The 12,365-nt window shown below is 41.3% G+C and overlaps 1 protein-coding gene across 1 annotated transcript in view; it reads left to right on the top strand.

Moving 5' to 3' along the window:
• The window catches only part of LOC124605634 (sodium-coupled monocarboxylate transporter 1), a 327,470-nt gene extending 315,417 nt beyond the window's left edge, over positions 1-12,053 (top strand). The window contains exons 12-14 of the mRNA XM_047137452.1: positions 5,794-6,068; positions 10,682-10,782; positions 11,030-12,053. Coding sequence (XP_046993408.1) covers positions 5,794-6,068; positions 10,682-10,782; positions 11,030-11,319 — 666 coding nt within the window. The 3' untranslated portion in view covers positions 11,320-12,053. The remainder of the gene's footprint in view (positions 1-5,793; positions 6,069-10,681; positions 10,783-11,029) is intronic.
• Positions 12,054-12,365: the final 312 nt, after the last annotated feature.

The raw sequence follows: 12,365 nt of genomic DNA, 5'->3' as shown, positions 1-12,365 counted from the left end.
ATTTCATTTTTATTGTTTAGGTATTGTACATTGTAATTTCTTTATAACATACACTTAGTAATAATATGATTAGAGTACATCAAACATTGAAGAAAACAGTAATATAATTATTCATTGATATAAAATTACAGCTGATGAGACAGCAACTTTCTTAGTATTAATACTTTATTTTTGAATAGAATTAACATGAATGCTTGGATAACAAGGCTAAGGATAAAAGACATTTAGCTGATGTGCTCTTTTTTCTAAATCTTCAGCCCTATTTACTGGTGAGTTTAAGCAGTAATAGGAACCAGTGAAACAATATCATAAAATAATCCTCATTCTCATATTATGTAAATGATATAGAGAAAAAAATATCACTGAATGATTACTGTAATCTGAAAACAACTACACATAAATTACTTTATGTCTTTATCACTAAAAATTCTACATTTCTTCTGTGAAGCACAAATTTCCATTTCAGGAGAATTTATTCTTTTGTTGCAACTATGAGACAAAGTTGCATTTACTTTTAAAACTGCTTACTTTATTATACACTATGTTCTCATATATCACTATTCCAGTGTTGAGTATTTCAAGTACCCTCAACACAAATAAATGAAATTACATTGCATTTGAAGAAAATACAGAATTTAATAACTTTCATCCAGTATGTCCACACTGCTTGGTGTCAGCATTACTTGTAACTTTTGCTCCTTTAAAGACCACTCTGGTATCATTAACATCTGTACAAGAATCACATACTATGTGGGGAAAACCAGCAAACTGTCTGTCTGCATAAATGGCCACCAACAAACTGTGGCCAAAAAACAGCCCTGTTGTTGAGCACACTGCCCAACACGACATTCATCATTTCAGTGACTGCTTCACAGCTTGTGCCCCATGGATCCTTTCCACCAACACCAGCTTTTTTGAATTGCACAGGTGGGAACTCTCCCTGCAATATGTCCTGCGTTCCCATAACCCTCCTGGCCTCAACCTTCATTAGTCATTGTCCTCATCCACCTAGCCTCTTCCCTGTACCTGTACCTGTACCCATTCCAGCACTACATAGCCCTCTATTGCACCAACACACGGTCTTTTTGATTCACTCCTTTTCCGCTACCTCGCCCCCCCCCCCCCCCCCCCTTTCACTAATCTCTGTCTAACCTCCCGACTGCACCTAGCTGCCCTACTCTCTGTCCACTTTGTCCCTGCATGCTCCCCCACCCCTACCCTGCTATTCCTCCCCTTCCACTCTCCATACCAGGCAGACTGTCTGTCATCTATTTTTAACAAAGGCCTTGTCGGTCAAAAACTTATTTTGGACAGCATTTCTGTAATGCCTATCTTCAACTGAGCAACTCCACCATATGGTGAGTAGCAACTATCCTTTTCATAATACTGTTACATTTCATCCTGGATGCTCCATTTTTTGGTTTTGCCTGGTGGCTTTTCTTTGTTACTATTTTCTAATACATTACTATACTCAATGTCCATCCTTCATTCTCTTCTTTCCTGTATTCTTTTGTCACATTACAAACCTCACTGTATGCTCTACTTACGAGCCACATTGTACCTGCTGTCTTGGCCGCACACAACAGACTAAGCTGATTCTAGCAGCATCTTATGTCCCACATCACTCCTACCAATATCATTAATCCTATATCTTCATATTGATCACTCTCCCATATTTTTGTGTATTATTTCCTGCACCTTTCCGGTGCCACACAACCTTGTATCACATCCCCCCAACCCCTCCCCTGGCTCCACTTATTCTCTGTCTTATCCCAGTTTGCACCTACTAATTTCACCTCATACAGTCTCATCTGCTTTTCCTCTTCTTCACACTCATACCTGCAACCCACAGCAATTTTTTTATTTATATCTTTTCTTTGGTCTTATTGTGACTTCACGCCAATTTTAGTGGGTTTTCGTCTTTGAATATCACTGTACTCACTCAGATTTCATCTTCTTTCCCCCTATTTCATTCATTTCATCCTTTTCATAATTTTTCCCATTTATTTGAATGTATTTGTATGAATTTTTTCAGATGTAATTCTACGTTTTTTACATATTCTGGGTGTTTTTTCCACCACCATGGATCCTTGGTCATTCCACCTGCATCAGTACAGAAAAGTTTCCTTATCCTTACCCAGAACCCAGCCCCATATAATGTTCCTGCATTGCTGCTTGGCTCTTAGAATCCCCCCAAATGACCTTACCATTAAATCACCCAGCTCAAGCTGCCACCCCTCCTTCCACAATGATCTCCATCTGTTCAGGCTCTGCTAGTCCTTAGCTCTCACCAACATAATCCTGCAAAGCCATATCAATCAACCCCAAACCTCCTTTCAGTACCATATCTCCATCCGTAAAATTCTCCTGCTATGCAATCCCAAATTCCTGGAACCCATAACACCCATTGAAACTTCCATCCTCCAGGAAATACAGCTATGTGCACAAAGCCACCTCAGAAAACTCTCTACCCTGCACACTTCCTACTCCCATCTTGGACTACCACTGCACACCACCTCTACAACAACCTTCAAACCTCCCCCACATCCCCTCATAGCTGACAAACCCCATCTCGCAGACCTACTACATTTATTCCATCTTCCAAAACTCCCTCCCACCACCACACAGAATCCAGCAACTAAACAGACCCAAAACACAGTCATGAACCTTTCTTCAAAAAGCCTTAGCCCCACATAAATATCAGTCCTTTCACTTTCCAAAGGCCTCACCTTTTACCCCACTCCCAAATTCAATCATGCAGGACTTGTTAAAGAGCTTCTCTCCTTCTCCCGGACCCTACAGTGTAAACACTTTTTCGTCACCATCTCTACCAATCAGACTCAAGCAAAGACCAATGTTGAACCCTGCCTGACTCAGTTCACTCACCCATCTAATTGTGATCCACCCCAACTGCCCCCAAATCACCCCCTGTTAACTTCCCAGAATTTCTTAATCTCAAACCTTGCCTCACCATCATTCCCCAAATCCCTCAACATGCAAAGTAACCTTACATCTGCAGAAAGAACCACAGTCCACCACCTAAAATTGATGCCAACCTTATAATCCTACCTGTGGATAAAGGTTCCACCACTATTGTTTTGAACCGCAAGGGTTACTTGGCAGAAGGACTCCACCAGCTGTCAGATACATCTACCTACAAACCTTGTTTCTGTGACTCCATTCCAGAAATCCAGCAGGATCTCCAGTCTCTCCTCAAATCCTTAGGCACATCCCAGAACCTCTGCCTGGACCCCGTCTCTCTCCTCACCTCTACCACTCCCTGCACTCCCGCCTTCTACATGCTTCCTAAAGTCCTTAATCCAACCACCCAGGATTTTCCATTGTGGCCGGTTACTGTGCTCCCACTGAGAGAATCTCTGCTCTCATAGACCAATACCTTCAGCCTATCACCCGGAACCTACCCTCCTATATAAAAGATACCAACCATTTCCTCCAATGACTCCCCACAGTTCCTCTTCCTTTACCACACAGTGCCATGCTCATTGCTACTGGTACCACCTCCCTTTACATTAACATCACTAATACCCAAGGCCTTACCGCTATTGAAAATCACCTTCCCCAACACCCAATGGATTCCAAACCAACAACCTCCTTCCTAGTTGCCATGACCAACTATATCCTCACTCACAATTTCTTCTCCTTTGGAGGCATTAACTACAGACAAATCCAGGGTACAGCTTTGGGCACCCGCATGGCAACATCCTATGCCAGCCTATCCATGGTCCATCTACAGGAATCCTTCATGAACACCCAGAATCCTAAACTCCTCGCCTGGTTCAGATTCACTGATGACATCTTCACTATCTGGATCAAGGGTGAGGACACCCTTCCACATTCTCCCATAACCTCAACAGCTTCTCCCCCATTTGCTTCATCTGGATCTACTGAACCCAACAAGCCACCCTCCTAGATGTAGGCCTCCATCTTGAAGATGACGACATCAGTTGCTCTGTTCATATCAAACCTACTATCCACCAGGAATACCTCCACTTTGACAGCTGCCACCTTTCCATACTAAGAAGTCCCTTCCATGCACCCTAGCCACCCATAGTCATTGCATCTGCAGTGACGAGCTGTCCCTCTTGAAATATACTGAGGGCTTCACTGAGGTCTTTACAGACTGTAATTATCCTCCCAATGTGGTACAAAAACAATCTCCCATCTGTTATCATCCCAGTCACCCACCACCTCCCACAACCTCACTGTCTGGCCCCCCGTAAACTCAGTCCCACACAGGACTGGAGCAACCAAATTAAGTTCTCCGCCAGGGTTTCAACTACCTCTAGTTGTGCCCTGAAATGAGAAATGTCCTGCCCACTATCCTTCCCACCCCTCCCAAGTGGTATTCCGCCATCCACCGAACCTAGAAATATACTCATCCATCCCTACACAATCCCTGCTCGCAATCCCTTACCTCATGGCTCATATCCCTGTAATAGACCTAAATTCAAGACCTTTCTCATACATCCTCCCACTGCACCTACTCCAGTTCAGTCACAAACATCACCTATCCCATCAAAGGCAGGGCTACCTGTGAAACCTGTCATGTGATCTACAAGTTAAGCTGCAACCAGTGTGCTGCATTCTATGTGGGCATGACAACCACAAGCTGTCTGTCCGCATGAATGACTGCTGAAAAACTGTGACCAAGAAACAGCTGAACCACCCTGTTGCTGAGCATGCTGCCCAACATGACATCCTTCATTTCAATGACTGCTTCACAGTCTGTGCCATGTGGATCCTTCCCACCAACACTAGCTCTTCTGAATTGTGCAGGTAGGAACTCCCTGTAGTATATCCTATGTTCCTGTAACCTTCCTGGCCTCAATCTTCATTAGTCATTGTCCTCGCCCATCTAGCCCCTCCCATGCTCCCATTCCAGCACTAAACAGCCCTCTATTCCACCAATGCACCCAGTCTTTTTACTTCTCTCCTTTCCCGTTACCCTCCCCCTCTCCTTCCCACACTCTCTCCATCTAATCCCTGCATACTCCCCAGCAGCATTTCACTGTCCCACACCCTACCCTGCTATCCCTCCCCTTCCACTCTCCACTCCAGCCCAGCCCAGCGTCACCTCTGCCTTACCCCCACCTAGTTGCCTCTCTCCCATCATCATGCACTGCTGCTGCATGTAGAGAGAGAGAGAGAGAGAGAGAGAGAGAGAGAGAGAGAGAGAGAGAGAGAGTGTGTGTGTGTGTGTGTGTGTGTGTGTGTGTGTGTGAATTTTTCATTGTTTGATTGTACAAGAATCAGTTATTCTTAACTGAACAGAAGAGACACTGAGCAATGTGATCTTATACTCAATCTCCTGGTATAGCAGCATGCATTGGGTGATTGCACACGGAAGAGATGTGGGGTAGGAGGAGGAAGGAAAAGCAGGAGAGGCAATTCAGAAAGATATTTCTGGTGTGGCATATGTAGGTGCACACAGATTAGAGCAGCAGATATTCCTCTTTTTGTGGTCTAATGAAGGTGACCCTTTCCAGGCTTTCCCAGTAGATCTATTGCAAATACGCTATTTGGATTTGCCGCCAGATAAAAACATGTAGGTGCCACAATATTCCACCAAAGCAACTTTTTGACATTTTGAATCATACACAACCCTGCATTTTCTCAATAATTCATTTTTGGGCCTACATTTAAATGCAAAATACAGAGTTTAAACTTTCATAATTTTACCAATGCTTACAGCAATGTTTTCTCATATATAATTCTGCACTTAATAATATTGTAAATAATAATTAATTAATGATACAGATATATTTTTTTCAGGGGGCAGCCTTAGGTATGATTGTAAGCCATGCTGTTACTTTATGGATCACATTCGGCAGAATGACTGTTGACCAAGGACCAATTGCTCTGTTACCACTTTCTACAGAAGGTTGTACAAATACGTCATATGCTGATCTGGCACCAGCAAACCCAATAATTTCATATGCACTGAGTGTTGAAGAATTAATGAGTAGATTAAACATCTCAGGCAAGCTACCAGAGTACCTACTGAACTCCACAGAGGAAGTAGTTGATGCACTTGATGGAGATGCAGAGTGAGTGAAGTTCTGTTTTTAATGTACATTACATTCCTTGTAAGTCATCAGTAATGTTGAGAAAAAACAACTCACAGTATTGGTTCACTGATCATTTGTCCATTGATTTCACCAAATCCATTTACTGAACTGAGCCAAAATAATTATAAGTTAATTATCCACTACCAGTGGCTTTTAAAACTTTGTTCAATAATTTAAACATCAATGGACACTGAAAAATAAGACTTTGGCAATGTCAGACACTCAATAATTGTTTCTGATGTCCTAGTACTGTATAAATTTTCAGTTACATGAATGATATATAATATTTATTTAGCCACACTAGCTTACACAGTTCAGCCTCAACTATTAGAGTCTGGAATTATTCAAATCTTTGATGCTTATTACTGTCCACCTCAGCACAATTCACATATCATTATTAGTTTTGTAGGGTGGAGCCCCTCCATGCCCACACTGGCATGATGACCAACACAAAGGGTAGCAGTTAGAAGGGCAGAGGGGAAAAAAAGTGCCACGGCAAGAGTGAAGGGAAAAAAGGTCTCCGGGGTAGTTGGGTCAGGTAGTAAGAGCAGTAGCGGATTTCTTGCTACCTGTGACAGGTCATGAAAGGGTAGGTTTTGTTAGTAGTGCGTATCACACAGGTGGATTCCTTCAACATTGTGAAGCATTGTTACTCAATGGTTTCAGCTGGGAACCAGTGCTGGCTTCTTGGCCAGCTTCAGTGTACCTATAACAGTTAGGTTCATCATCGGCTAGTCCCTGAAAGGTCATAGATTGAATTCACAGTGTAGGGTAATGTTGGGGTTTGGTTTGTGCATAAGTGTGTGGGCTTGTCAGCTTCCCTGCTGTTGCCTGTTGGTCAGCTGTGATAGCAGCTGGCATATCCAGTAAGAATTGCTGATGTGCAAGGGCTTGCCAATATTGTCACTTGTGAGTGTGTGTAAGCTCGCCATGGTGATTATGCGCTACTTAGCAGTCTTTGGCCACTTATGCTTCCACCTATGGTTGGGATCATAGTGTCCGAGAGTAAGGATGAATGGACTGTCAGAGTGTCTCAAGTTCCTGTATAGTCATGTGGCGAGGTTTTTGAATATTCCTTGAAGGTTTCAAGGTGGTATTCAGTGTGAAGATTCACAGTGCAAGTGTAGTGTGGAGCATTGCTAATGATGCGTAGCACTTTGTTCTGTACAATCTGCAGGCATCACAAGTGTGTAGGAGCTCCATACCCCAGATGTCAACTGAATACATCATCAGAGATCTAATCAGTGTCATGTATATCGACCTCGAGAGACACCCCCCCCCCCCCCCCCTCATGTAGTCTGCTTTCCCTGTTGAGCATTGGGTAAAATTGATTGACCCTCATGTGCATTCTGTTGGTGACATATTCTATGTGATCCCCCCTGTGTTAAGTTTCCAGTCCAGAAAAACACTGAGGTATCTAACTTTCTCTCAGAAACGTATTGGGCATGCATGTAGTGTTACCTGTCTATAGTATTGATGCTTGCGCAGCAGCTTCAGTCTGCTTGTGAACAGAATTGCTTCACATTTGTTCAAAGTTTACTTCAACATGCCATCATTCCAAGCAAGGCTCAGCAGTTCTGAAGGCTGTCTGCAATCATGGATTTATGTTCAATGGTATTCGATCTTGTGCAAGGATGGCTGTGTCATCAGTATAGATGGCCAGTGTCATGTTTTGTATTGCTTGGAGATTATTAATGTACAGGTTGAAGAATATAGGCCCCAGTATGCTTCCATGGAGTACTCTAGCTTGGATATCATATTGTGTCAATTGCCTGCCCTGCACATCAGTGTTGAAACATCTGTTTGTGAGATATGAGTGTGTGAGATGTACTAGACCATCAGGAAAACCAGTACCATTTAGTTTGCATATGAGGTCGTTGTGCCAGAGATTGTTGAAAGCTTGTTCAATGTCCAGGAACACAGACCCTGTTTCTTTGTTCGTGATGTAGCATGTGTTGTACATTGAGCTATGCAGAGGAGCTATTGAGTTGCTGAGTGGTGATTGCAAAAGTCAAATTGCTCCAGCTATAGGGTGTCATTGGCAACGCAGTGCCTACTGATGTGTTTTAGTATTACCTTCTTGACAATCTTGCTAAGTCAGCACAACAGACTGATGGGTCAGCAATTTCACAGCAGGGAGTGGTCTTTCCCTGGTTTCCTGAGCATCAGGACCTTGGCTGCCATCCGAATGTCAAGGAAGTGTTGGTGTTGTAAGATGCCATTTGGTATGTGTGTGACTTATTCTACAGCTCTGTCCATGAACTCTTGGTAGACGTGCTTTTGAATGCCATCAGAACCAGGGGCTTTCCTTACATTGGCATGCTTGGTAGCCCAAGTAATTTCATTTGTGCTAGTATGTCTGATTTCATTGTGCTTGGGTTGAGTTACAAGTCGTGTAACCCCCTGGTCCATTTACAGAGTGAATGCTGGATCTGAAGGAGCCAGGTTCAGCATGAAGGACACAATGTTGTGGCCATAAGCTCTGCCTTCTCTTTCGGGGGTATGCAGGGCCATCTGGGCATTGTATAGTAGGTGTGTGTAATGTTTCTCCCTGGTGAGGTGTCTGTCTACCTTCCACATGACAGAACATATTATGTCTAGCCTTGCGAGTTTCTGCCCCCATTGTTCATTTCTAAATGTTTGTATTTTCTCCCATGTTAGCCCCTGGAATCTGCTAGCATACAGCTTATAGAACAGATGCCTGGTATGCCGCCAGTATCTCCTGAAGTGGTTCCTCATTGGGATAAGGCCCAGGATTTCCTGGGGTGCGACCGTCAAGTGTTGTTGTGGTGTTATATGTGGAATGGAATCTGACACTGTATCTTGGATAACTGTAGTAAGAGCCTCAACCACCTCATCAATTTGTTGTGTGTTGTTAATTTCGTGAGTGTCCGGAACATGACTATCAAGCATTTCCTTGAACAGAGTCCAATTTGTGTGCTTGTAGCTCAGTATCCTGCGTGGTTCTCTATCCTGCAGTGTTTCTTTTGTGTGAAGTATTACCAGCATGTGGTCTGAGTCCAGATCATTTTCAACTATTAGGTTGAGTGTGCATGTGATGCCCTTGATGAGGGCTATGTCTACCATGTCTGGCCTGAGTCAGGCCTGTGCAGACACATATGTGCAGATGTCCCATCCTAGTATAATGTAGTTTTGACCTAGTTCATGTTCGTAGAGTTTCTTGTCATTGGCGGTGTGTATTCGTGAATTTTAGTTGGGGTGTTTTGCATTTAAATCTACAGCGGCAGTTACCTCAGTGCTATGTTGAGAACTGTACTGTTATCACATGTTACTATGTTTTTAGGTGGATTGTACAGTGATACCAGTGTGGTGTTAGCTCCATGGAACATGACTCTGACAGCTGTCGCCTCTAGTCTCTCAAGTGCAGGGAGCTTGATGTTCATGTGATCTATGTCTTTGTGTACAATGATGGCTGTGCCGCCACCCTGCCTGCCATCTGCTTGGCTGGCACGATAAATGCAATAACCTGGAATGTTTAGCTGTTTGTGAGGTGTAAGCAGTGTTTCATCCACAAGAGTGATTCGGATACCCTTTCACTTCATGAATGCCACCATTTCATTTCTTTTGTTTAAGATCCTGCTGGCATTCCAAAACAGGATCTGTGAGTTTGTGTTGACATTTGCGTTACTGGGCTGGAGTGGTGTGATAATAGTTTGTATGTTAGTCCAGTGGAGCGAGCTTGACGTGAACTGCGTGAAGAGTTGTAAGACACACCTGATAGTCTTCATGACTACTTCGGTGGTTCTGAGTCTGGGGGATAATGTCTCCATTATTCTTCAAAGTGCTGTGCTGATGTTGACAGTGTCATCTTGTGTGTATCATTACTAAAGTGCACAACAAACTATTTTTCTCAGACCTCTTCTGCACTTTTATGCAGCTCCTTCTGGAAATCACTTGTTTTTATTAACCTTCATGTAGCTGAAAATCATTCCTATTCTAGCTGGTTCATTCCATGACTGGTTTCTTATGAGTCTTGGTGCCAGTTTATTGTTTCTACAGCTGTTTCCTCCTGTGACCACACATGTTTTACAGTTGGAATTTTCACAAGATGTATCTGTAAAAAAATCTTTTTATCCATTGAGCCCAACAGAGAAACACATTTGCACTTATCCCTGTCTGAGTCTCACTCCAATCCAGTTCAGTTCACAGTTTTAACTTGTCAGGAATTCCCAGTTATTGTTTGACTGGTTTTGTAAATCTGAAGCATCTTTTTAAGATTTATGATTTGTTTTATAAAGAAATTCCATTTTTTAAAAATTCCTTTCTGATATAGGCCTACTTCAGTCAGGTTGCCTGTTTCTCTCTTTAAAATTTAAATAGAGTCTTAGATAGAATTTTACACTTAACAGAAAGAAGGGAGATTGCTTTTCACTTATTTATAACCTACTTCACTTGGAAATGACAGTAGTATTTTACTGAAACCTGGTGGCAGTAGAGAGATGAAAGTGTTACTTAGCTGATGTGGTTTGGTGGTAAACTCATAATTTTCAGAAACTGATTTAGAATAAAATGTACTGATGTAGAAGCCTGATAAAGTTAACATAGCTAATAATAGCATTTTATATTTTCAGCAATTTTCTAGAAGAGTTGTATGCAATCACCTATATGTATTATTCCTTAATTGGTTGTGGCCTCACAGTACTCCTTGGAGTTGTTGGTAGCTACATTACAGGTAAAGTAAAGAAAACTGAACAATAAAATACAAAAAAGTCATGGAGATACTGAACTATATTTAAGAATTGCAAATAGTAACTACAGAAATACTGCATATGCCCAGCAGTTGTTAATAAAATATGCCTTAAATACAGATTTGTTTTTAGTTTTACTATAAGATTATACCCAAGTATTCATTTCTTTGTTTCCTCCCAGTGTAGAAATTTTAACATCTATTCACATTCATATTTCTACTTTGTTAAAAGGTACATCTGATGACTGCATATATGATGAAAAATTAATTCATCCACTTGCACTGAAGATAAGTAAAATGTTTCCTGGTCCACCAAGGAAGTATACTATAGTAAAGGTTGTTGAAAAACAGACTGAAGATAAAGCATCAGCTATGGGAAAAGTTCCTAGTGAAAATGGAATTGTTAAGACTGAGAAATATCCAGATGACAGTGCTACAGGAATCCCTGAAGCTACAATGAGTGAAAGTACGGTGGAGAAGTCACCTACTACTGATGGAGGATGTCCTGTTAGTTATGTCTAGAAGATGTGACTGAAAAAATAATTCATTCCTGACGATTTAAAGTGAAAAGTACTTATACTGTGTTGCTGTAGATGTTCCTAAGAAATGCACATCATTTATTTTTATATTTAAAGACAGTGAGAGGGATATGGGGGGCAGGCAGAGCGAGAGAGAGAGAGAGAGAGAGAGAGAGAGAGAGAGAGAGAGAGAGAGAGAGAGAGAGAGAGAGTGAGTGAGTGAGTGAGTGAGTCTGTGGTTGCATGCATGAATGCATGCATGTCTGTAGACACACGTTCCAGGTGTAAGGATGAACTGAGAGAGTAAATGAAAGAGTTATTGCTTTCTAGAAGTTTCAGACAAGACTCTTGTCACAGACCTTCAGAATTTGCCTACAAATTCTGGTGAGACTGAAGCTGTACAAAGTATGACGTGAACTTGTGTATTCCTTTTTTGTCTCATCTAATTTGGTTATTAAGTGAAAGAACATCTTTCCAAGTTTGTTATTAAACATTTTGATAATTCATGTGTTGTTTACATGAACAATCTTTACAAAATTAGTGTGTTTGTTCATCTGTTTTTATTTTTTCTTTAAACATGTATAGAAGTTGTATGTAAATGCATTTCATTTTGTGAGGATATCATATTTACATGGAATGTAATGTTCTTATCCCACTGTTAAAAGTTGGTGCTATTGGAGACGTTATAGCCTCCAAATTATATGAAATGTGAGCAATAGAACAATAACAGTATTTATGTAAAACCAATATTTAGTTTTTATAAGAATTAAATCTGTTAAATCAGACAACTGACTATCATATTATTTTAAAGCTTTCGCCTTAATGTTCCTGACCAAATCCTACTTACAAAAAGAATCCAGTTGAAGTAAACTGTGCTCAGTCCAATGAAGCAATCATAATCATCTAAATATGAGATATCCCAGCAGTTCTGTTCTGTGGTTTTTTTTTTTTTTTTTTTTTTTTTTTTTTTTTTACAATTAATACATTGTTTTTATACAATTAGTTAGTTCTTTATCCCACCAGAAAATTAATTTTTTTTTTTTTTATGTT

The sequence above is a fragment of the Schistocerca americana genome, chromosome 3 (assembly GCF_021461395.2).
Source record: "Schistocerca americana isolate TAMUIC-IGC-003095 chromosome 3, iqSchAmer2.1, whole genome shotgun sequence".
Classification (NCBI taxonomy): domain Eukaryota; kingdom Metazoa; phylum Arthropoda; class Insecta; order Orthoptera; family Acrididae; genus Schistocerca; species Schistocerca americana.
The sequence above is the reverse complement of the archived record's forward strand: the minus strand, read 5'-3'. Positions and strand labels throughout refer to the sequence as shown.